Source organism: Paroedura picta, chromosome 2, assembly GCF_049243985.1.
Source record: "Paroedura picta isolate Pp20150507F chromosome 2, Ppicta_v3.0, whole genome shotgun sequence".
In the NCBI taxonomy this organism is placed as follows: Eukaryota; Metazoa; Chordata; class Lepidosauria; order Squamata; family Gekkonidae; genus Paroedura; species Paroedura picta.
This window is the reverse complement of record NC_135370.1, coordinates 9986897-10012245: the sequence shown is the minus strand read 5'-3', so window position 1 is coordinate 10012245 and position 25349 is coordinate 9986897. Positions and strand designations below refer to the sequence as shown.

The 25349-nt window shown below is 48.2% G+C and overlaps 1 protein-coding gene across 1 annotated transcript in view; it reads left to right on the top strand.

The window, feature by feature from the left end:
• The window catches only part of CPS1 (carbamoyl-phosphate synthase 1), a 199818-nt gene that overhangs the window by 98614 nt on the left and 75855 nt on the right, over positions 1–25349 (top strand). Inside the window, 8 exon segments of the mRNA XM_077324194.1 lie at positions 5054–5238; positions 5661–5811; positions 7795–7939; positions 8935–9049; positions 9051–9131; positions 11406–11566; positions 13564–13758; positions 21050–21104. Of these exon segments, the coding sequence (XP_077180309.1) occupies positions 5054–5238; positions 5661–5811; positions 7795–7939; positions 8935–9049; positions 9051–9131; positions 11406–11566; positions 13564–13758; positions 21050–21104 (1088 nt within the window).

Sequence of the window (25349 nt, the reverse complement as noted above, 5' to 3'; positions counted from 1 at the left end):
TTATTTGTCTCTTGAGAAAATTATATGCAGGTCAAGAAGCAACAGTGAGAACTGAACATGGAATCACTGATTGGTTCAAAATTGAGAAAGGAGTTTGGCAAGGCTGTATACTGTCGCCTTGCCTATTTAACTTGTATGCGGAGCACATCATGAGAAAGGTGGGATTAGAAGAGTCACAACTTGGGATCAAGATTGCAGGGAGAAATATCAACAACCTCAGATATGCAGATGATACCACTCTAATGGCAGAAAGTGAAGAGGAACTAAAGAGCCTGTTGATGCGGGTGAAGGAGGAGAGTGCAAAAGTTGGCTTGAAACTCAACATCAAGAAAACAAAGATCATGGCATCCGGCCCTCTCAATTCCTGGCAAATAGATGGGGAAGAAATGGAGATAGTGAGAGATTTTATTTTCCTGGGCTCCAAGATCACTGTAGATGGGGACTGCAGCAAAGAAATTAAAAGACGCTTGCTCCTGGGGAGGAAAGCTATGGCAAATCTAGACAGCATCCTAAAAAGCAGAGACATCACCCTGCCAACAAAAGTGCGTTTAGTCAAGGCTATGGTATTCCCAGTTGCAATGTATGGCTGTGAAAGTTGGACCATAAGGAAGGCCGAGCGTCAAAGGATTGAGGCTTTTGAACTCTGGTGCTGGAGAAGACTCTTGCGAGTCCCTTGGACTGCAAGGCAAACAAACCGGTCAGTCCTGGAGGAGATCCTAGGCCAGATCCTGAAGATGAAACTCAAATACTTTGGCCACCTGATGAGTAGGAAGGACTCCCTGGAGAAGAGCCTAATGATGGGAGCGATGCTGTGTGTTTAGACAAAGAATATTTTGTATATAAGGCCACGGGTACCTCCTCATGAGGCCTGTGCTCACACAACTTTGATGTGGGATGGGTTTTCCAATAGCTCTGAATAGAGTCCACTGCCTAACCACCTCCCTCCAGTTTGGAGCCTTTCCTCTGCTTCAGGGCTGTTAGGAAGTGAGGGAAATTACCTCCACCCCTAAATCCAAGAAGCCAGAAATAAACACCCAGAAGTGCCGTAGGCACGTCTAGGACATCAGGGGCAATGGTATGGTTTGTGGGCAACACCTCTATGGTAGAAATAGCTTATTACCACAGAGATTTGTTCCAAAACCAGAGTGTCACCCCCCCTGATCACTTCCATGGGATGTAGGAACAAGGTGTCTATTTCTGGCTGTTTGGATTTGTTTTGGAGGTATGTGGGTAATTTCCCCTATTTCCCGCTAGCCTAAAGTAGGAGAGGAGCTTTAAACAGGGGAATCCCGAGCCCCCCCTTGGGGGCTGGCAACCCTAAAAGTCCTACAAGCCAAAAAGTACTGTGGTAATTGAAAAGCTTATCATTATATTTATGCATCATCATAGTTACATAGCATCCCATGGATGGCCCAATCTTACCTGATCTAAGAAACTAAAGAGGGTCAGCCCTGGTTATAACATGGATGGGAGACCACCAAGGTCGCCAGAAACCATTGCCAATCAGTCCTGCATAGATATAGTGAGGAGCCCCCACCCATCCAAGATGATCGCTTGATGTAGCCATCCCCCTTGGCTGTTGCTCTGGCCCAGGATTGCTGAACTCAGAAGCAGGCCATGATAAGCCACCTTGGAAGCCCTACCTGGTCTCCATAAGGCAGCTGTGACTCGAGAGAACTTCCCACCCCTTGTCTCTGGTACAGTTACGAGTGCAGGGATGGCACAGAGGGTGTCTCCTAGTCACCTGGCTCTTTGGGTAGGCAGTCACGGTCACTCTGGGTCTAAATTCAGACCAGAGACAGCCTACTGGAAGCACGGCTAGACTATGATGCTATCCAGAAATACCGTCTCCTGGGGGAAAATAGAGTGGAGGTAGCTTGATTTCTAAAGGAAAGTCTGCCTGCTGAAAGAGATGTTCTCCTTTTCCCTGCTTCGTTCACATTTGAGGAAAGTTCTCTTTCCCAGCCCCCTTATGGCCTTCCTTCTCCTACTGTCAGCTGGCTGATCTTGCGCCTCATCAGCCATTCCAGAGGAGACGGCTGCTCTCCGCGACCTTCCCTTCGGCAGCATCATTTACAATAAGCCTGCAAAGCCCAGGCTGTTTGTTCGAGCAAGGCGTCATTGTAGGACGGTCATGCTACTTCCGTCTAGTTCATTAGGGACCAGCTTTTGTGTTGGGGGGGGGGGGGATGTCTTGGAAGGCAGCTCAGCACAGCGATTAGCATGCAGCAAAACATCAACAGTCCCTGGAATCAGGCATCAATTTGCAAGGGTGGCCATGGAATGAGCAGGAAGCAGGAATCCGAGAGCAGTGCATTTATTAGCAAGTGGGCCCATTTGCATTTGAAAAATGGACCTGCAGTTTTTCTGTGAGAACTCCCCCCCGCACCCCAAAAAAAGAGAGATTCATGAATGTGTCAAAGGTACGGGTTGCACAGATTACTTGCCTACCCTGCTTTCTTCCGCAATATTAATAGCGTCACCCAGAATTCACAACCAGGGACCACAATTATCACGCACTCTCTGGTGCGGGTCCTGAGCGGGGTTGATCGCGAATTTGTGTTCCTCTCTTGAGTAATATAGCATTAGCATGAAACTGGCATTGATCTTAGATCATTAAAATAATACCATCACATGAGTCCACCTCCGTAACCATATAGCCATTGGCACCCAGGGATACACATACCGATACTGTAAAGAACTGCTGGAGAAAAGGAAGACCATATTCTCACAAGACCCTCCCCTCCACTTTGCCCAGAGGGGAGAAAGTAGAACTGAAGAGATTCAGGAGGGTGGAGAAAACATTTGCCTTGTTTCTTGCTTCCCTGGTTGAGTTATGGGGTGGTGGTGGAGGGGGCGCTCAGCCAACTTAAGCTGACCATGTAGGGCTATAAAGACAAGAGTTGTTTGCCATGGCCTGCCTCTACTGGAGACCTTGGTGGTCTCTCATCCGGGTGGTCTCCCATCCGGGTACTCACCAGGGCCATATTAGCAAAATCAGACTAGCCTGGGCCATCCAGGGGAGGTTATACTTACAAGCAATCATCCATGGGAGGACCCACTGCATTTCCCTTCCCCAGTGTCTTTCTCTACCACTCTTTGATGGAAGAATCCAAGAAGTCACTCCAAATTAGGAAGGGGGGATTGTTTGGATCCTTCGAGGCCCTTGCACATACTAATACGGGTCTAGTAATGCAAACAGATTGAAGAGGCAGTGTCAATGAGAGGGAGACCAATTCTATTTTTTTTTCTTTCTTGCTAAAACATAAGAGCTAAAGCAGGGCCGATTCTGCACTTGTTGGATAATGCACTTTCATTGCACTTTAGAAGTAAATTTTCCTGTACAGCACAGGAAGATTCAGCTGCAAAATCACATAGAAAGTGCATTGTCCAACATGTGCAGAATGGGGCATACCAGTGAGAATTACAATTTATGTTGTTCAATTTTTAAAAAATTGTCCCCCAAAGTCACAATGCACTGCATTGTAGATGGTTGCAATTTGCTTAATTAATTTCTGTGCATTAATTTCTGCCCTGGATAATCCAGGCTAGCCCACTTTTGCCTGATCTCAAAGGCTAGGCAGGGTTGACCTGGTACTTCGATGGGAGACCACCAAGTAAGGCCAGGGTTAAGGCAGGCCATGGCAAACCCCCTCTGAATGTCTCTGGCCTCAAAAACTCTATGGGGTCCTCATGAATCAACTGTGACTTGATGGCAGTCTCCACCACCAAGTCCCATTAAAAGTAGTGGAGCTCAAATCGGTTGTAAGTTATGTGTTCCATTTGTTTCAGGGACGTTTATTTATTATATTTATATACTGCCTTCCCTGAAGGATCAGGGAGGTTTACATAAAACAGGAACGATACAGATAACCAATTTCTAACAATAATACAGTGATAATAGCAAGCAGCATAGTAGAACCATAAAAAATAGGGATATCATTAAATCAATGCATACTGATGGCCCAGTGGGTTGGGTGTAACTGCAGTGGTTACCATAGGAGGGAGGCTCTGGGGGAGGGCCAATAGGAAGTGGTGGTTCAGGTTGACCTCAACCAAATGTCTGGTGGAGGAGCTCTCTTTTGCAAGACCTGTGGAACTGTATGGGTTCCATCAGGCCCTGATCTCTGGGAGCTTGTTCCACCTGTTCGGGGATCGGATGGAGAAAGCTCTGGCTCTGGTTGAGGTCAAGCAAGCTTCCTTGGGGCCAGGGATCACCAGGAAGTTGGAGGTGGTGGAGCATAAGGCTCTTTGAGGGGAGTAGGCAGAGAGGCAATCCCTCAGGTACACTAGGCCCAGACCATGTACAGCCTTAAAGGTGATCCAGAATTCAACCAAAATTCATCCCTCACTTTAATGGGTTTGGAGCCATGACATTTTGTTGCAGTTTTCAAAAGAAGAACTACTGGGGCACGTCGGTTCTCCACAGGTGAAATGGAAAGACAGGCCCCACTTATTGCAAAGGAAGGCCACTCCCAGTTGGTGTGTTGAAGATGGCTGCTTTGTTTCTGAGAGGCCATGGGAAGTTCAATTGGCAGATTTTTAAGACTTTGCCAGCAGGGGCCACCGCAACACAAGGATCTTCATAGACTGAAGGTAATCGATGGCAGCCATTTTGTGGCTGGCTCCTGTGGGAGCCATTTTGTTTTGGCACCCATCACGCTATATCCAAATTCCAAAGGTGTCCACTGGCTCAGCAAGGTTGGGGACCCCTGGCTTAAAGATCTATGCATAGGGCATTGTGGCAATTTGAAACTGTGTCTAACAAATTGTGTAGGGGGGTTTTTTTGGTTATTTATAAATATTTGATTCCGAATATTACTACAACAAAATGTTTTCTGAATAAACTAGTGATGATTACAAAGAAAAAGAGATGGTTTCTTTGGGGCTCCTTTCTGTTTCTGTTTCTGTTTCTGTTTCTGTTTCTGTTTCTGTTTCTGTTTCTGTTTCTGTTTCTGTTTCTGTTTCTGTTTCTGTTTCTGTTTTTTTTTTTTTTTTTTTGCTGCCTGGAGTGTACTTATTGAAACTGTTGTGCCTCGTATTATTTCCCGAGGAAGAAAATGTGAAAACAGTCCTGATGAACCCCAATATTGCCTCAGTTCAGACCAACGAAGCTGGTGTGAAGCAGGTGGACACAGTTTATTTCCTTCCCATCACTCCCTATTTTGTCACAGGGGTCATCAGAGCAGATGGTCTCATTCTTGACATGGGTGGGCAGACGGCTCTCAACTGTGGTGAGTCCTTGTAGGAACAGTCTTTTCTGCTGCACTTGTGGTTAAGAAGAAGAGCTGTTTTTTTATACACCACTTTTTAAATACACTGGTGTGTCACCACCGCCGCCCCTCCTCTCTGTGCCACAGCGCTGGCCGTCCCATTATAACCCATCCAGCCCTCCCCCTATGTGCATGTTAAGTGCTGGAAAGTTGATTCCAACTTACGGCAGCCCTGTGAATGGATGGCCTCCCAAATGCCCTCAGTATGCAGGACCTTGTGCACATCCTGCAGTTGGGTGGTGGTGGCTTCCTTGGTTGCATTGGGAAATGCACGGCTGGCTAAGCATCTTGATTCTCCACAGATGGTTTTATTTTTCTCCCTCCTTTCATGCTGACGATGCCAACTGAGGTTTTTTTTTGGGGGGGTGTGGTGGTACAGGAGTGGAGCTTCTTCAAGCTTGGCATTCTCCAGGAGTTTGGAGTGAAGGTCTTGGGAACGTCTGTGGAGTCCATCATGGCCAGAGAAGATCGGCAGCTGTTTTCCAACAAGCTCAAGGAAATTAATGAGAAGATCGCCCCCAGCTTCGCTGTGGAATCGGTACGTGGCATCGGTCGTGGTGAAAATAAAACAGTGTGTATCCAACCTTTGCTTGAAGACTGCCAGTGAGGGGGAGCTCACCACCTACTTAGGCAGCCTATTCCACGCCTGAACTACTCTGACTGTGAAATTTATTTCCCTGATATCTAGCCTATACCATTGAACTTGTAGTTTAAACCCATTACTGCGTGTCCTTTCCTCTGCAGCCAACAGAAACAGCATCCTGCCCTCCTCCAAGTGACAACCTTTCAAATACTTAAAGAGGGCTATCATGTCCCCTCTCAACCTCCTTTTCTCCAGGCTGAACATTCCCAAGTCCCTCAACCTATCTTCATAGGGCTTGGTCCCTTGGCCCCAGATCATCCTCATTGCTCTCCTCTATACCCTTTCAATTTTATCTATGTCCTTCTTGAAGTGAGGCCTCCAGAACTGCACACAGTACTCCAGGTGTGGTCTGACCAGTGCCGTATACAATGGGACTATGACTTTGATGTGATGCCTCTGTTGATACAGCCCAAAATGGCATTTGCCTTTTTAACCGCTGCATCACACTGCCTGCTCATGTTTAGTTTACAATCCACAAGTACCCCAAGGTCTCGTTCACACACAGTGTTACCTAGAAGCGTATCCCCCATCCAGTAGGCATGCTTTTCATTTTTCTGACCCAGATGCAGAACTTTACACTTATCTTTATTAAATTGCATCTTGTTCTCATTTGCCCATTTTCCCATTGTGTTCAGATCTCGTTGAACTTTGTCTCTATCTTCCGAAGTATTTGCCAGTCGTCCCAATTTTGTGTCATCTGCAAACGTGATGAGTAGTTCCTCTACCCCCTCATCTAGATCATTAATAAATATGTTAAAAAGTACCGGTTCAAGCACTGAGCCCTGAGGTACCCCGCTACTCACCTCCCTCCAGTCTGATGAAACACCATTGACAACAACTCTTTGAGTGCGGTTCTCTAACCAATTCCCTATCCACCTGACTATCTGAAAATCCAGATTGCAGTCCTTCAATTTATCCATCAGAACATCATGGGGAACCTTATCAAAAGCTTTACTAAAATCCAAGTAAATGACATCAACCGAATTTCCACGATCCAGCAAACCTGTTACTTGGTCAAAAAAGGAAACCTTTTCTTCACATTCAGTGATACTTTGATATCTTCAGGGGAACCTACGGGAACAAGATCCTTGGTACTCCCCTTTTAAAATTTTTATTTATTTATTATTGGATTTTTAGCCTGCTGCTCCCAGAAGTGGCTTAGATCAAAGGCCTAGAGGCATTTAAATCCAATCTCTCCACACAAAGTGATAGTAAGCCAAAGTAAGACACAAACATCTACCAAGATTTTCCTCCCTAGAATCATGCAGGTCGCTGAATCTGTGGGAAAGACCAAACCATTCGACCCTTCTCATGTGGTCATATTAGTTTCTCTCACCCAGGCAGCTCCCACACTGCAGGGCTGTAATTAGGAAAAGACTTAACCCAGTAAATTGAATCGAGAAACCAAAACAGTTTAAAGAACTATGAGCATGTGGCTTGATATTGTAAGTGCAATACATTGCAAAATTTAAAATTTTATTATGTACAAAAATACCTGTATTTATTTACAAAGAAATGCAAGGAAGTTACATACAGGGTCACCACCTTCGTATAGCTGTATCTTAGCAAGGCCTCCAGCGATAGCTATAGAGGCCTCTATAATTCAGACTTAGCTCCCAATGTATTCTCTTCCAATTGCAGATTTTTCTGCAAACCTGGGATGTCTCAGATTTGCAGAAAAGTCTGTCTTGTCTGCTCATGGCCCCAGTCTTCAGATGTAAGTATCCAGGGATGAGTCCATGTTAAGAATTAGATATACTGATAGTACTGAAGGGGAATGGGGAGTCATGTTACATTTCTAAGGATGGACAAATGTGGCTTTCAGCTCTTTGCTTTTAACAAGACGTTTCTTTTCATCTCTCCCCTCCAAACTTCAAGGCTTTTGCCGTGATGAACCAACTCCTTGTGGAAAAATCACTTGTGAGCTGGAAAGAGATTGAGTACGAAGTGGTGAGAGATGCTGCTGATAACTGCATCACAGTCTGCAATATGGAAAATGTCGATGCCATGGGAGTTCATACAGGTAGGGCCGCTTGCGTGACCATGGTGTTAATTGCATGGCACAGGAACAGAGTGATGATACATGCTTGGACCTTGCTCAGCATTTCCATGGATTGAAGGAATTGCACCTGGACAGTGCAAATTTTCTCCCTCCTCCCTTCCTCTGCAGCATGAAATATGAAAAGGATATGGAAAGAAAATCAGAATAAATTTCGTCTAAAAATCCAGAAGAAATTCCTGTTAGAGCGGTTTCTCAGTGAAACAGGCTTCCTTGGGAGGTGGTGGGTTCTCCATTTTTGAAAATTTTTAAACAGAGGCTGGATAGCCATCTGACAGAGAGGCTGATTCTGTGAAAGTTCAAGGGGGTGGCAGGTTAGCGTGGATGAGCGATAGGGATGTGAGTGTCCTGCATAGCGCAGGGGGGTTCGACTAGATGACCCAGGAGCCCCCTTCCAACTCTATGATTCCATGATTCTAACTTGATTGATGTTTGGGACCAGCTATTGGGAGGACAAGACCCCTAAAATTATTGCAATGGCTGTTGATCTGCTCCCAAGCCCAATTCAAGGTTTTAGATTTGACCTTTAAAGGCTTATGTAGCTTGGGACCCGGGTCTCTGAGGGACCCTCCTCTCTCATCCATTCCTGCCTGGGAATTTAGATCACAGGAAAAGGCTGATTTGCCCCATCAATCAAAGAAGATTGGTTGGATACACTAGAGATGGGGTAGTCAAACTGCGGCCCTCCAGATGTCCATGGACTACAATTCCCATGAGCCCCTGCCAGCGAATTCTGGCAGAGGCCCATGGGAATTGTAGTCCATGGACATCTGGAGAGCCGCAGTTTGACTACCTCTGCATTAGAGTGAGCCTTTTCAGTGGCAACCCCATGACCACCTCACCAGGGAGGTGTGTTGGGCCCTCTCACTTTTGACCTTTAGGAGGTAGTGGAAGATGGTTTTATTTAGGACTGCCTTTAACAAAAGCAGATTTGAAAATAACAATGCTTTAACCCACAGGCGGTTCCATTGTGGTGGCGCCCAGCCAGATCCTCTCCAACGAAGAGCCGCAGATGTTGCGGGAATCGACCATCAAGGTTATGGGCCACCTGAACGTTGTTGGCGAGTGCAACATCGTATGCCTTGCACCCCACATCTCTGGAGTACTGCATCATTGAAGTGAACGCCCGGCTCTCTTGGAGCTCTGCCTTGGCATCGTGTGTGTGGAGGCTCATCAAATTATGCGTGGAGTTTAGTTTGCCATCACTTACAGTCATATCCCGTAAGACAGAGCTGATTATTTCTATATACACAACTTTCACCGTTTTCAAAGGTGGCCTTATATCCCTCTTTGTTCAACTGAGATATTGATAGAAGACGAGATGTACATCCTGGAGTCAGCAGCACCTTTCTTCAGTACAGTTCATATGTACGCCCATCTGGTAGTCAACAAGGCAAAACAACATTTCCTTTCTTAGTTGCTTTAAGACAAAGTCCATCTCAGAACACAGATGTCTCAGGGATATTTTAAAAAGGTAAAGGTATCCCCTGTGCAAGCACCGAGTCATGTCTGACCCTTGGGGTGACGCCCTCCAGCGTTTTCATGGCAGACTCAATACAGGGTTGTTTGCTATTCCCTTCCCCAGTCATCACTGTTTAACCCCCCAGCAGCAAGCTGGGTACTCATTTTACCCACCTCGGAAACTTGGAAGGCTGAGTCAACCTTGAGCCGGCTGCTGGGATCAAACTCCCAGCATCATGGTCAGAGCTTCAGACAGCATGTCGGCTGCCTTACCATTCTGCGCCACAAGGGGCTCTCAGGGATATTAAACAGTTCATTTAAAAATTATGCAGTGTTGAAGATGTGATTTGTGTATCCAGAATCAAGAATATATTTATTATTTGTCTGGTTCAAATGGGCACAGTAAGCTCTAAGAAGAAGAGCTGGTTCTTCTATGCTGCTTTTCTCTACTCGAAGGAGTCTCAAAGTGGCTTACATTCACCTTCCCTTTTCTCTCCCCACAACAGACACCCTGTGAGGGAGATGAGGCTGAGAGAGCCCTGATATTTCTGCTCAGTCAGAACAGCTTTATCAGGGCTGTGGGAAGCCCAAGGTCACCTAGCTGGCTGCATGTGGGGGAGAGCAGAATCGAACCCAGCTTGCCAGATTAGAAGTCCGCACTCCTAACCAATACACCAAACTGGCTCTCTAAGGTGCTGGGTTCTCCGGATTGAGATTAGTGGCTTTTCTTGCACATTGAAATGCTTTGTTGTTAGGTGAGAAATTGTGTCCAACCCATTGCGACCCCATGGACAATGATCCTCCAGGCCTTCCTGTCCTCTACCATTCCCCGGAGTCCATTTAAACTCACATCGACTGCTTCAGTGACTCCATCCAGCCGCCTCATTCTCTGTCGTCCCCTTCTTCTTTTGCCAACAATCGCTCCCAGCATTAGGCTCTTCTCCAGGGAGTCCTTCCTTCTCATGAGGTGGCCAAAGTATTTGAGTTTCATCTTCAGGATCTGGCCTTCTAAGGAGCAGTCAGGGTTGATCTCCTCTAGGACTGACCGGTTTGTTCGCCTTGCAGTCCAAGGGACTGGCAAGAGTCTTCTCCAGCACCAGAGTTCAAAAGCCTCAATTCTTTGACGCTCAGCCAGTTTGGTGTAGTGGTTAGGAGCGCGGACTTCTAATCTGGCATGCCAGGTTCGATTCTGCACTCCCCCACATGCAGCCAGCTGTTCTGACCGAGCAGTGATATCAGGGATCTCTCAGCCTCACCCACCCCACAGGGTGTCTGTTGTGGGGAGAGGAATGGGAAGGCGACTGTAAGCCGCTTTGGGCCTCCTTCAGGTAGAGAAAAGTGGTATATGAGAATCTCCTCCTCCTTCTCCTCCTCCTCCTCCTCCTCCTCCTCCTCCTCCTCCTCCTCCTCCTCTTCTTCTTCTTCTTCTTCTTCTTCTTCTTCTTCTTCTTCTTCTTCTTCTTCTTCTTCTGGTCCAACTTTCCCAGCCATACATTGCAACTGGGAAGACCATAGCCTTGACTAGAAGCACTTTGAAATGCTTAGTGCCCAACTTAATTACAAGAATGGCATTTGATCTAGCTCTCTGTCTGCTCTCTGTTGTGAGAAGGCCTGTCAGGTGCTGGGTTCTGCCTGACCATTTCCATCTCCCGGGCAGTAGGGGAAAGTCTTGACAGTCTGTGTTCTTCTGTTCAGGAGGCAAAGAGCCGGTACTGCTGAACTAGTTTTCTATTTGCAGGTTGGTCTCAGTTTCTCTAATTCAGAATTGGCACTGGTTGCTGACAGTCTGCCATGGTTTGGTCAGTTCTCCCTTGCTGGTGTTCTCCTACTTTTTCTCCAGGCCCAAAGTAATATTTACAGGATGCATTGTGCTTGCTTGTGCCATGTTAATGAACAAGGGCTTCACAGTGCAGTGTGCCATTCTAACCCGTGCCTTGAAAAGAAACTAATCTTTGTGTGTCGATGCCAGGTATCCTTTGGCATTTATCGCTGCCAAAATCGCCCTCGGGATCCCGTTGCCAGAAATTGAGAACATGGTGTCCGGAAAGACCACGGCTTGCTTTGAGCCGAGCCTGGACAGACAAGCGGTCCTGCAGATAGGCCGGGCCCAAGCTGCGTATAGACTTAAAGGTTAAAACCAATACCTTAAACTTGATCCCGAAACAGACTGGTAACCAGTGCAGATGACACAACACCGGGTTATATACTTAGGCTGGCTACATCCCCTCAGAGGCTGGCTACCTCAGAGGCTGGCTACATCCCCTGTCCCAAGGCCATCATTCCATTCCCGCGTTCTATCTCCCAGTCCACCCCCAAAGTCTCCAGGCTAGCCCTGGAGTCCTGATGGTCAGCACTCAGCTTCCAGGTTTATGTTAAACAAAGCGTATCCACCATCACATCCCTACCAACGGCACCAGTCTGTGACAAGCACTGCATTATCAGACATGTAAAGTTAAAGTGACCCTTCAGTCTCAATATCCCCCAGTTTATTCCGAGTTACTTTTAGCATGAGCTATTTAAAAGGCACTCTATAAACTATTCTCTTCCCATCCCCCACAGAGCCTTTGTGGAGCCTGGTGCCTATCTATATTCTCTAGTAGGTGAAAGATCACTCCAATAATTTCTCAACCTGGATTATCAGCCCTAATTTCTAGCAATAACTGAAGTTGCAAACCTGGGTCTTGGCTGCTACAGGTGGAACCTAGATGTGGCCCTAGCATCTTAAGGGGAATCTTAAGGGGAGAAAGTTGGACGAAGTTCTTTATCATGTTCCTCATTTTAAAACATTTTTTGCTTTAAGACACACGAGGATTCTTGCTATAACAGCCAAGCAGAAAAGTCAAAGGCAGCAGATGCTGTTACCTGCTGCTAAATAGTAACCTGTTCTCCATCGAGCAGGAAGTTTTGTTTCCTTGGAGAGGACTTCCTTCAGAATTATTGAGCTCATTTAGGGCTGGTCTTCTCCAATCAGGGAGCGAAGACAGCCTTCATTTAAAGCCTTCGGAAACAATATTGACATCTCCATTTCCAGCTTTCAAAAGGAACGGACTGATGCAAAATGGGGAAATTATGCAGCCAATGAGCTAATCACCCATCAACTCCCCAGAGTGCAGTAATTAACTATATATTTGCTGATTGTCTTGCTTCATTTTGCCTGGTGTTTTTCAAGTTTCTCTTTAGCTGACTTATTTTCTCCCTCCTTGCAGAAAAAAACTGCAATTCACACCATTCCCTTATGAATGAGGAGGAAGGCTAGAGGGACGGTCCTGTAATCAACACCCTTTTCTTAATAGATGGATTTTACAAGCCTTGCAAAAAATTAGGATCCAGATTCAAAAGTGGCTTATACGTTTATTTGTTCAGCAGATCTGTAGGCTGCTTTTCCACCTCTTGGCTGTTCAGAAGTCACCTGGTTCTTTGGGTAGATTGCACCTGGGGTCCCGGGGCTGTGCTAGCCATGGAGGGAGGAGCCCTGCTGGGTTTGAAATCGTTTCCTTATTCATTGGGATGAAGAATAATGCTGGTCCACAGGGTCAGGTTGCAAGGCACTCCTGGCACTCCTGCAGTTTCTAAGGCAAGAGACGTTCAGAGGTGGCTTGCCATTGCCCACCTCTGCCTAGCCGCCCGGGCATTTCTTGGTGGTCTCCCATCTAAACAATGACCAGAGTGGACCCCGCTTAGCTTCTGAAATCTGACGAGATCGGGCTGGCCTAACAACCTTTGTTCCGATTTCTTCTTCACACTAAGAATGTACGCAAGTCCTTGCCCTTTGAGTCCATGCGCTATTTCACTCTTAGGTCATACATCCATAAGCATTTTCTCTTAAATGATCCTTATGAGGACAGCTTGAACACCTTATTTTTTTTTAGTTTATTTCGTTTATGTATATCCCACCTTTCTCCACAGGGGGGGGGCCATTGCAGCCTCCGTGGGCTTCCTTTTCTCTGTTTTTTCCCTCACAACAATCCTGCGAAGTAGGCTAGGCTGAACATGTGCAGCTGGCCCAAGGTCACCCAGCCAGCTTCCATGTTAGAGTGGGAATTCAAATCGGGGTCTCCCAGATCCTAATTGGGTACTCTAGTCATGGCTCTCATGCGCTGGCATCTTCTTCACTTGCTGATGGAAAGAGCTTTCTTCTTCACAGGAAATGGCCATCGGGCGTACGTTTGAAGAGAGCTTCCAGAAGGCCCTAAGGATGTGCCACCCCTCCATTGACGGCTTCACGCCCCTTCTGCCAGTGAGCAAAGAGTGGGCTGCCGACGTGGATCTCAGGATAGAGCTGGCGGAGCCTTCCAGCATTCGTGTGCATGCAGTCGCCAAGGTACAGTGGCAGGAGCCCTTTGCTCAAAGGCCTCGGCAGTCCCCACCATCATTCCTTGCAGGGACGGGGGTCAGGGCCTGAATTGCATCTCATCAGATTGCTGGCTGTTCTGAAATCTGACAATACTGGTCAGGACATCCTGATTGCTGTCAGCCTAGAAATGTGAAGGCCTGGGGGGAAATGAGTAACATTCAGCGGTTCATCTTTTTTTCTACTTTCAATTTTTGCGTCCCCCCTTCCCGCCCCATGTCTTAGAGCAGGGGTAGTCAACCTGTGGTCCTCCAGATGTTCACGGACTACAATTCCCATGAGCAAATGCTGGCAGGGGCTCATGGGAATTGTAGTCCATGAACATCTGGAGGACCACAGGTTGACTACCCCTGTCTTAGAGAACCAAAATTAACGTGGATGGGTTAAGGTAGGGCGCAGGGATGGGCACACCCATCGTAAATCATTGTGAATTTTAGCTGGTTCACAGTTCACGAAACAATGTTCCTGAGGAAAAAGAAATCATCCAACCCCCTGCTTTCACTTTGAATGGAGGTCAGAAGTCAGGGGTTTAAATGGTTCAAGAATGGATATGAACTGGTTCCGTTTTCAAATGAGCATATCTATTTGTGATTTGTTTTATGATTCTGCCATGAACCACAAACCAAACTGCAAGAATGAGGTTCATGCCAGGCCTGCGAGAGCGGGCTGTTTGCCACTCACTTACCTGGTGCCCACTGACATGGCACCCCCCTTACACTTATTGTGGTCATAGAATCATAGAGTTGGAAGAGACCTCCAAGGTCTCTTTGGTCCTTGCCAAATATATTTAGAATGTGGGCAGGCCAGATGCTGCTTTTGCCCAGCATTGATTGGCCACTGGAGATTTAATTGGATGGGTAGATTTCTTCAAACGTGGCTTTGGCATTACGTGGGTAGATTTATTCAAATGTGGCAACCTTAGCACAGAGATCTTCATTGCGCGACTGAAGGGAAGCTGGATGAATTGATGTGCATGTCCAACATAAGACAAACTCATTCAGAACACACAAACATTCGGAGAATATTATATAGTCATCCCAACTAGGTATTGCTTTCTCGTATATTGCATGCTTTGATATCCTTATCCATGGTTCCTCTATATAGTTGTGAAACAGCCTGGGGGATGGAACGTGCCCGGCTATCTGAGTTGGATTAGGACCTATCAGGGTGCAGCCCTGCCCCTACAGCTCCCTCCCTCCTTCCCTGGATGCTAGCTACATTCCTCTCAGACGCACCAGAGACAGAGAGAGACACACAGAGCCCTGCCAGACCGAACACAAGCCCTCATTCCCTCCTATCGCTCCTGCTGTGAGGGAGGCAGAGAGAGACACACAGAGAGCTGCCCCAAGCTGCTGACCAGCCCTGCTTCCCTCCTAAGAATGAGCCCTAATTACCTGCTATGGCTCCTGCTGCCACATAGAGAGAGACACAGAGAGAGCTGACCCAAACTGCACACCAGCCCTGCTTCCCTCCTACAAACTAGCCCTGATTACCTGCTATGCCTCCTGCTGTGAGGCACACAGAGAGACATGCAGCGAGAGAGGGTGAGAAAGAGACACAGAGAGAGATCTGCACATCCCAGTGTCCCCTGGGTCCTAGGGCCCATTGAATTCCTGGTTGCAATGGGCTTTCTTGCTAGTAAATTTATAAAGCAGGCTATGGGTCCCTCCACATGGTACCTGCATTCACACAAACATCTTCATTGGCACCATAAACTGATATAAAATATCCAGTGCTGCTTGATGTGTGTGTCATCGACCAGCAATTATAATCAAACTAGAGGCAAAGCCCATTGTATGTCAAAATACAATGGGCGCTAGCCTTTCTCCACAGGGAGCCCCCGGCAGCCGCGCTCTGCGCAACTGCCGGGAGCTCTCTTGGCCTGCGGCCTGACTCGGTGAGAGGCGCTTCGTGCCTCCCGCCGCGTCAGGTCGCCGGCAAGGGAGCAACTGCGAGCCGCACTCCGCGCGGCTTGCAATTGCTTCCTTGTTGGCAGGGCGGGAATCGGCCGGGCCAATGGTCTGTCCAGAGGAAGGGGCCAATCGGCACCCTTCCTCATCCCAGACAGATCCCACCCTAACTCCTCCCACTAAGCCCTTACGGCTTTTAGTCCGCGCCGCCCGCGGTGCCGTGGGCTGTGTTAAGATGGTCATGAGTTTGGACATTTGGGCACAGAGGAAGGCCTTAGAGTTTGAAATGCAAATGGTCTTATGTTGCCCCCCCCCCGATTACAAAAGTGAACCTCTGGGGTTCTTCTGGAATCTTAGCCGAAACCAGAATTCAAAACCAGGCTTTCCTGCGGGGTTTCCTCCCAAACATTTTGCATTTGGAAACTGGATCAGCTTCTGCAGGGGCCCGGTTTGGACACATGTTAGAAGTATGGTTGTTTTGTATGTTTTGCAAGTCCGGGTGTTCCTGAGGTGAAAGGGGGGGAGCACCTAAAGATGGGGGGGGAGGACTTCTTGCAAAAGGAAGGCTGCAAAGCCCATCTTCTGCAACATTGCAGTGAACAAATCCCTCCAAAGAACTGAATGGGATGGAATCCAAAAACTGCCCCAGATCTGGCCAGCTGACTCACCCCTCCCACCTGGCACAGCCTCTTCTCCAGCCAAGCACTCTCCAACTTGATGCCCCAGGCAATGAGGCCCTTTGCCTGAGTCAAAGCCAGTGGGCCAGAAGAGCAAGCGTAAGCTCTCTACATGTGCGTTCTCTTGCAAGCTGTCTGTCACTCAGTTCGGCAGGGCCCCTTGGACCGCAGGGCCCGTAGCATGTGCCACAAGAGCTACGTGAAAAAGCCAGTACAGGTTGCACCCACCATGCTATGCACCTGCTTGGCGTAGTGGTTAGCAGTGTAGACTTCTAATCTGGCAAGTCGGGTTTGATTCCCCGTTCCTTCACATGCAGCCAGTTGGGTGACCTTGGGCTTGCTACAGCACTGATAAAGCTGTTCTGACTGAGCAGGAATATCAGGGCTCTCTCAGCCTCACCTCCCTCACAGGGTGTCTGTTGTGGGGAGAGGAAAGGGAAGGTGATTGGAAGCCACATTGGGACTCCTTCAGGTAGAGAGAAGAGGCATATAAGAACCAATTCTTCGGTCCCTTCCGCACAGGTTAAAAGTAGCAGAATTCTTACATTTGGTAAATGCTACAAATTTGATGTTCCGCATGACGTCGCACACAATCTGGAACACTCCTGCAACACTTCCGCAAAAAGCGCTTCATTGTAGCGCTTCTAGGGAAATCGGGAAACGTGGATTCACCCTGAGAAAAGCACTACACTCTTGCGAACAATCTGCAACACTAGCGAAAAAGACACGTGCCTTCTCAATGTAGCGGTTCCAACAAAGTCCCTCCCCCTGGCTCTCTCCTCCGAACTTCTGGTGAACTGTTCGCCATTTTTTTTTTCATTGCGGGCACCAATACCAACGAATGAGCGTGAAAGCGCCTGGCTTCCCAGTATGATCATGCTCAACAATTGTATCCGAAAAGCACAATAGCACACACCGTCATGGTCCCAAAATATGTACACAAATTAGAACCCCGGCCACCATCGGCTAGACCTTCACCTTGCAGAGTCACCATTCAAGGAGACTTTTTAAAAAATTATTTTGTTGCGTCTTAGCGAATTATCGCTGACCACAGTTTATGAACTTGTTTTGACTTATGTGCTTGGGGAGGCGAATATGATGAGGGAACGTTTGTGTACTGTGGTTGTGCTTGCTCTGGGTAGACCACCGGCATGCTATTGAGGGATGGCGGACATTTCCGTAAAATGGCGCGTGCATGTCCATAGTGCTCTTCTCGCGTGGAAACGCATTTGCGCATGCAGTAAGTCAACCATTTTCAGCGCCAAGCTGGCTACGAGGGCCGGTTCCTTTTCCCGCGTGAGAAGTTTTGAACGTGACATGTGACCTCAGGTGTCCAATCTACGTATCCCTGACTGCATCCCATCCAATCAGGAGGCGAGAATTCCTTCTCTCTTTGTGTGCGGGAGGGTATATGACCAGTGGCACACTGCACGTCGCACCTCCATTTTACTGATCCACTTGTGAGCGCATGTTGGACTCCACTTCACGGTCCTTGTCTGTGCAGGGAACCGGCAGAGGACCCACATGGAGGGACGCGGAGATCTGTGATTTGATGGCAATCTTTGCTGAGGAGCGCATTCAGGATGCCTTTAGATCCTCCCATAGAAATAGGGAGGTTTTCGAAGAGGTGGCCATTAGGATGCAAGCCCTTGGCCACCAGAGGACCGGCTTGGAGTGCCCCTCCAAAACAAAAACCATGCGGGCCGAGTACATGAGGTGCGTAGCTCACAATAAGAAATCGGGGAATGCTCACGTGATTTGCCCGTATTTTGAGGTTCAGCACGAGATATACGGTGAGGGGGACAGCGATGGAGAGTCGGGAGAAGAGAGTCGGGAGAAACCTTAAGGTGATCAAGCGACCAGCTGCTCTGGTGGAAGAACCAGCCCTGCAGGAAGACCCGGGAGATAGCATCTCAACGGGGACTGTTCGGCCTCCCCCACAGAAACAGCCATGTGGGGCAGACCTCGTCACGCTGGACCTGCTGGCGATAATCCCTGACGAGGAGACCAACGTTTTGGAGCAGACCCCCCTTGCCTCGGGTAAGCACTGGAAGCATTGCCGAAATGTATGGTCTTTGTGTGCTGATGGTTAGGATTCGTTTTCATGTGTATTCGTTGCAATGCTTAATATGCTACGCCGTATCTAGACTACTTTGCTTGTTATGATAGTATAAATTTTCAAAGCTACTGTTGAAATAACCCCCGGGAGATGTACAGCATGCCTCACCTATAGGCCTGCTGCACTTCTTCTGGGTACTACTGCTAGAGCCTGCTGTGTAGTGTGGGTTGTGGGCTTGCTCCTTTTTTACTATTATCTCCTGTTGTCCACAGAAACTCGGCTCCCAGCCAATGAGCCATCTCCTTGTGAGTCCACAGCCATTGGGGTCGACCTGGATAGTGATTCAGGTGCATCAACAAATCTAGGTTAGTATTTCTGTGAAAACTGTGTGTGGGGGCGGGAAGGGTCTGTGTAAACTGCTTTGTGCTTTGTTGTTTGTGCAGGAGGCTGTTACTTTGCAAGGAGAAAGAAGAAGGTACCTCTATCTTGCTGGTGGTGAGTTTGGAAGCTAAACCTACTTCCCTTTGTTTATAAAACCATTTCTCTTCATGTTTTTCCAGACTTCATCCTGGGCACACAGGAAGAGCGCACGGTTCAAAGACCAACAACCACTCACATGCCCAGAGATATTCAAGCGAGTAAGGATGCGGGACTGAAATCTGTCCATTTCTAGCAAGAACAACAGGACAATGAGTCCTGAAAACCTGTAAACCATGCCCTCACTAGGCCTTGTAGGGAGTATTATTGAAGGAGAAATCACTAACAGTTCATATTCTGTTTTTTTTCAACAGAGGTCCTTTCAGAGGAGGATCAAGCACCGGTGGGTGCCGCCAGCCCCCTGTGTGATGTCCCTCAAGGAGGAGAGACTGCAGAGAGAGTGTAGGAGGCAGAGGCGCATATCCATGCTCACAAACGTTGGCCTGGAACGTTGCCCTGGAACAATGTGAAGAGGACATGCGGCGTTCAAGCACCTTGGAGGAGGCTATGTTGGGTTGGGAGCGAGAGTGTACTCAGTTGGAGCTCCAGGAGAGTAGGCTCATGAGAGAGGTCTTCAGGGAGACCAATGAAACACTCAGGGGGAGTGTGGAAGAGATGAGGCTGATAAGGGGACTTGTGGAGAGGGTGGTTCTTGTGATGGAGGCAAGAGAGGACAGGGAGAGTGCCAACCGTCCTCAGATTAATGTCAACATGACCCCCCCCCCACCACCACCACCACCACAGACTCCACTAACCCCCTCTCAGAGCACGGGCACACAAACAAGGAGGAGGACAGTTTTGGGAAAGAGGAAGGTGAAGCCTGCAGACAAATACTCCCCCTCTTAGTTAAAATAGCTGAAAATTTTGTATGTGTTCTCTGTTGTGTTCTGTTTAATAAATAAAGTTTTAACGTTGCCTCCTGTCTCTTATGCCCCTTACTGTAGCATAAGGCTGGCCATAGTCAGCCTTTCTGGTGAATGGGTTAACAATGTTTTCTGTGCTTGGGGGGTGAAAGGGGTGGGTGTTGAAGGAGTTACACTAAAGACTTTTGTGCAAAAATTTAAAACACATTTTATTAAGAATAAAAAAGAACAAACATTGTGTAAAAAACTTCTTTTAACTGAATCCCCCCCAATGTAACAGGGAACCCCCCACCCCCGCCCCACCCAAAACCACACATTTATTGATAACTCGTCCCCTCTCCCGCCCACCTTGTTCTGTTTCTCCCCCAGTGCGTTTTCTCTTCAACTTCTTTCCAAGGCCTTCCTTTGTCTTCCCACCAACCTTCCTTTCTAAGGAAATTTTCTTTCCCCCCTCCCTCTCTTCCTGCAGCTCCCTAAGCTGGCGACCCAGCCTTGTCATGGTCCCCCGAGCCTGTTTCTTCCAGCTCGCCTCCTCCTCCTCCTCCTCCTCCTTCAATTTCACTGTGTAGAGAGGAAAAACACACACACGTTAATGCCACAGACAGTTTTTAGATGAGGATCATTTGCAGGTAACTTAGGGGCAGTATGTGGTGAAGCGGGGGGGGGGTTAAGGGGGGGCTTCTGAACCTACATGCATCCTCCTCCTTCTGCCTGAGTTCGGCCGTGATCTGCCTCTGGGTGTCCAGCTCCACGCGGAAATCTGCCACCGCTGCTTGCCCTGCAAATGGTGGGGAAACACATGATAAGCCATATACCTGCATTATGAACACATATTCGCACTGCAACCCACACCACAGCACTGGTTCACAACTCACACTCATGCCTCTGTCTCTCCACGAGACCCTCCAGTGCTGCCAGCCTCGCCCTCTGGCTCTCCACCACAGCCTCCATAGTTGCCAGCCTGGCCCTCAGTGTCTCTGCTGTAAAAGGCAAAAAGAAGGATTACAAAGGTCTTCCTCATCCAGTCTTTATGGGGTGTGCACAGAGAAGGGTTTTTCTTAAAGTATTACAGTTCTCACCTGTGGTTCTGGCTGAGGTGGATGGACCCTCCTCCTCTTCCTCCTCCTCCTCCTCCTCCTCCTCCTCTCTCCCCCCTTCCTGCTGGCTGGCTCCTTCCCCCTGAACTGGAGGCTGTGACATTTTCATAGGTGACTGCGTGGCTGTGGTGAAGAAAGGAGGTCTCATAAATTTCAGCACGCAGACCCTCCCTTGCACACCCTTGAAGACAACACTGCAATCAGAGCCTTGAGGTTGATAGCATTAGACCTATGGTCAACTCATCAAGCATCAACAGGGCAACATGTTTTTAGTCTTGTCACTTTTTACATTAGTGGCTGGTAATCTCTCTGGGAAAGAACAGCAACATACTGCTGTCTCCAAGTAGACAAAACCATTTAGTGGGAGAGGTTTCTCATAGCCACCACAGGTAAACTAGAATCAGAAGGAAGACAGAACTCACCCATATGTCTCTGAATCTCGAGGGGGGGGGGGCTTCCCAGCCTTCTCCCATATCTTCATCATGGAATCGTGAAAGACTGTCCTCCCACTTGGTTGCAGAACCCTCCCACTCTGCTCTATGCTATTTAAAAAATCAAGCTTGATGCACTTGAACTTCGTCCAGACCTGCTCCCAGGTCCGGACGTACCCCCTCTCCCTCATCTTCGTGGCCAGCACCTGATATGCCCCCTTAGTGAGGCAGTGCGTGCTGGCCATGAGGCGGCCTATGCTCCTCGATTGGAGCACCAGCTCCAAAAGTGCCTCAGCCTCGGCTCGCTGCCAAAACGACCCCTTCCTCGGCTTCGACATTTTGGAAATGACGGTTAGGCAACGAATATGCGTTGCTTCTACCAGCCTCCAAAAGTCCAAATGTATCAATGCTGTCCACCAATGGAATTATTCCCTGGGACATAGAAAAAAAAAAAGTGCCTATGTCCTCCAGTGGTATAGGTGTCGCCCACACTTCCTGGCTAGCCGCCTCCCCAACCCTAGCCCATAGAGCGTTTCCTTAACGTGTTCGTCAATTTCACTGGGATGTAACTCCAGTGAGGCAGTGAAGTCTTTAAAATACCTTTGGAACCAGAGACTCGCCGGTTGTTAGACGGCAACTTTGGTAGACATTAAAAAGCAAGAAGCTGAAGACGAGGTTGCCCCAAGAACATCAAAATGTATTGAAAACAGATTAAACATAAGCAAAAGAGCCAAGACAAAACCTTCCCCTATTTCGGTAAAGGTAACTGGCTATAGCGTCCCGAACCTTGCACCCCTCCGCATAAATCCTTTTTTTCTGGATTGAGGGATGGGTGCCGCATCCTCAAGGCCCACAGGTTCTGGCTCAGCCACGGGGAAGGGGATGTGATGTCCCTTGTCCTCGCAGATGTTGTGCAAGATGACACATGCGATGATCAATGGTGTCACATGGTCTATATGCACATTGTCTACGTTAAGCTGTGGGGGGGCCACGAGACAAGGAGAAGAGAGAGTGAGGTCGACCACATGTGCGTCTCGGTAAATATAGGCAGGTAATCTGTGGGCGTGTACTGTGGGCGGGGTACATGTTTTTGTCTTAAAATCTTTTTTCATAGAAATCATTGGAAACCCGGTCCGTCTGTGCCAATAAATTTTCGAGGATTCGTTGCTACATGTTTGTTAATATATATCAGGGCTCTCTCAGCCTCACCTCCCTCACAGGGGGTCTCTTGTGGGGAGAGGAAAGGGAAGGTGAGTGTAAGCCGCTTTGAGACTCCTTCGGATAGAGAAAAGCAGCATATAAGAACCAACTCTTCTTCTTCTTCTTCTTCTTCTTCTTCTTCTTCTTCTTCTTCTTCTTCTTCTTCTTCTTCTTCTTCTTCTTCTTCTTCTTCTATACCTGATACTATAAAGATTAAATGGACAATTGAACAAGGGATCAAGTCATAGCTGGACATGGTATCAGCTTTAGACAAGTTCTCGTAATGAAGAAGTAGGAACTGGAGTTGGGGTGGGGGGGAGAACATCACAGAAAACAGGAGCTGACATTCTTTTTAACCATTATACAAGCCCTTGTTGTCTTAACCCTGATCCTTCAGCCTAAGAAGAGCTGACATGAGAAGCAAATTATTCAAATCAGTGTCAGAGGGGGAAAAAATAAGTCCCGTTTTCTCTGCTTGTTAAAATATATCTCAGGCAGCGGTAGCGGCTCTGGTCAGAAGCTGCTGAAACATGGGCCTGACACTTAAAGAAGGAACAATTTATTCCTATTAAGGCAAAGCCCGGCTCAGTCATGTTGTGCCTCTTGTCAAAACACCTCCTTCAGCCCTCCTTGCCGTCAGGATATGTCAATTTAGAGGGCTGAGTTGATGGAAGTAATGACTGCTTGCACCGAGGAGACATCTGTGGCTGCAACCCTCGCGAGAGACGCGCCTCCTGGGCGGTGGGAGGAAGGAGAGGCGCATGAAGATGTTGAGGGGGACAAAACGCTTAAAAGGCAGAGCTTTGGCTTCGTGTCCTGGATGAAGGAGGGGATTCCTCCCCAGAAATGGGAGCAAGGCCTGGGCCCTTGGAGCAAGGAGGCCAGCTGCTAGGTGGGACCTGGGGATCCCCCAGAACTACAGCTCATCTCCCAAGAAGAAGAAGAAGAAGAAGAAGAAGAAGAAGAAGAAGAAGAAGAAGAAGAAGAAGAAGAAGAAGAAGAGTTGGTTCTTATATGCCGCTTTTCTCTACTCAAAAGAGTCTCAAAGCGGCTTACAGTCATCTTCCCTTTCCTCTCCCCACAACAGACACCCTGTGAGGGAGATGAGGCTGAGAGAGCCCTGAGAGAGCCATCTTTAAGTATTTGAAAGGTTGTCACTTGGAGGAGGGCAGGATGCTGTTCCCATTGGCTGCAGAGGAGAGGACACACAGTAATGGGTTTAAACTACAAGTACAACGATATAGGCAGTTGCTCTTGGCCTGATGCTCTTGGCCTGACGCAGTTGCTCTTGGCCTGATGCAGTGAGAGGCGCTTTGCGCCTCTTACCACATCAGGCCGCCGCCCGAGGGAACCAACGGAACCAACGGCAGACGCTTCTGCCGGGGCCGGCCCAGGCGCTCCTTCGCTGCCGCCCCGGCCCCGGCCCGGCCCCGCCAGAAGCCCCTCCCGCCCACCTCCGACGTTCTCCCGGCTTCTGCCGGGCCGGCCGACTCCAGCGAGGACTGCAGCCGCTCACCAGCCGCTCCCCGCCGCCGCCAAAAGACCAGGACTCCAGCAAGGACTTCAGGTACTCCCCCCCCATACCCACTCTCACTCCTGGGGGCTGCTAGCGCCCATTGCATTTCGGACTGCAATGGGCTATATTTCTAGTGATTCTATGATTCTATGATTCTAGTTCTGCAAGGTAGTATGTGTATCCAGAGCATTCTAATTTCATGGAAACTTTTCCAGCTTGTCCAGTACAGAGGTGTTTTCTGAGAATATCAACAAGAGAACCAAAACAAAATAATTTATTTTGACTGCACACTGATGAAATATGTTTTTGGAAACCTGTTTGTGGAAGGGCTAAAGGATGAGGGTCCTTAGTATATATAAACCTTTATTGGCATGACAATAAGAGGCAAATATAGCCAAGCAGGGTAAAATTATAATAGAGTAAAATAAGCTAATATTATATACTAAAATACAGTAAAATCAACTGATTAAAACATCTTAATTCTAGCTTGATAAACAGCCATTAAAAATTCAGCTACATGCAATGTGGTCTCTGCAGAAAGATCATTAAGCAGAAACTGGAGTGTAGAGGATCCAGAGGTTTTCTGCGAAGACTCACATGAAGTTCACAATCTAAAATAATATGCACAGCGCGGCTGCTGATTGGCTGTTTGCCAGGACTACAACCAATTGGGAGGCGCGAAGCTGCCCCACCCCACCGCTCACCAGAGCTTACCTTCGCTCCACGGTGGCCATTACTCTGCTGGCCGCCGAGAGCGAAGGTACGCTCGCTGGCCCCCACCCTCTACCCGACAACGGCTCCCCAGACCCCGGGGAGGCCACTGGCCGGCTCCCTGAGCCACCCAGCGCCTTCCCTGGGGCCTGGGGAGCGTTTTTAAAGATTTGGGGGGGGGGAGGAAAAACACTCCCCAGGCCCCTAGTGCCTGCTGAATTTTTGTTTCAGCGGGCTTTACTACTAGTTTATATATATTTCACTTAATTTATCTATTTTAGGCAAGAGCCTCTTGTGGCGCAGAGTGGTAAGGCAGCCGTCTGAAAGCTTTGCCCATGAGGCTGGGAGTTCGATCCCAGCAGCCGGCTCAAGGTTGACTCAGCCTTCCATCCTTTCGAGGTCGGTAAAATGAGTACCCAGCTTGCTGGGGGGTAAACGGTAATGACTGGGGAAGGCACTGGCAAACCACCCCGTATTGAGTCTGCCATGAAAACGCTGGAGGGCGTCACCCCAAGGGTCAGACATGACCCAGTGCTTGCACAGGGGATACCTTTACCTTTACCTTTATCTATTTTAGGCAGTTGGGTGCTGGTTAATGCACTGATGGTACTGGAGAAGAAC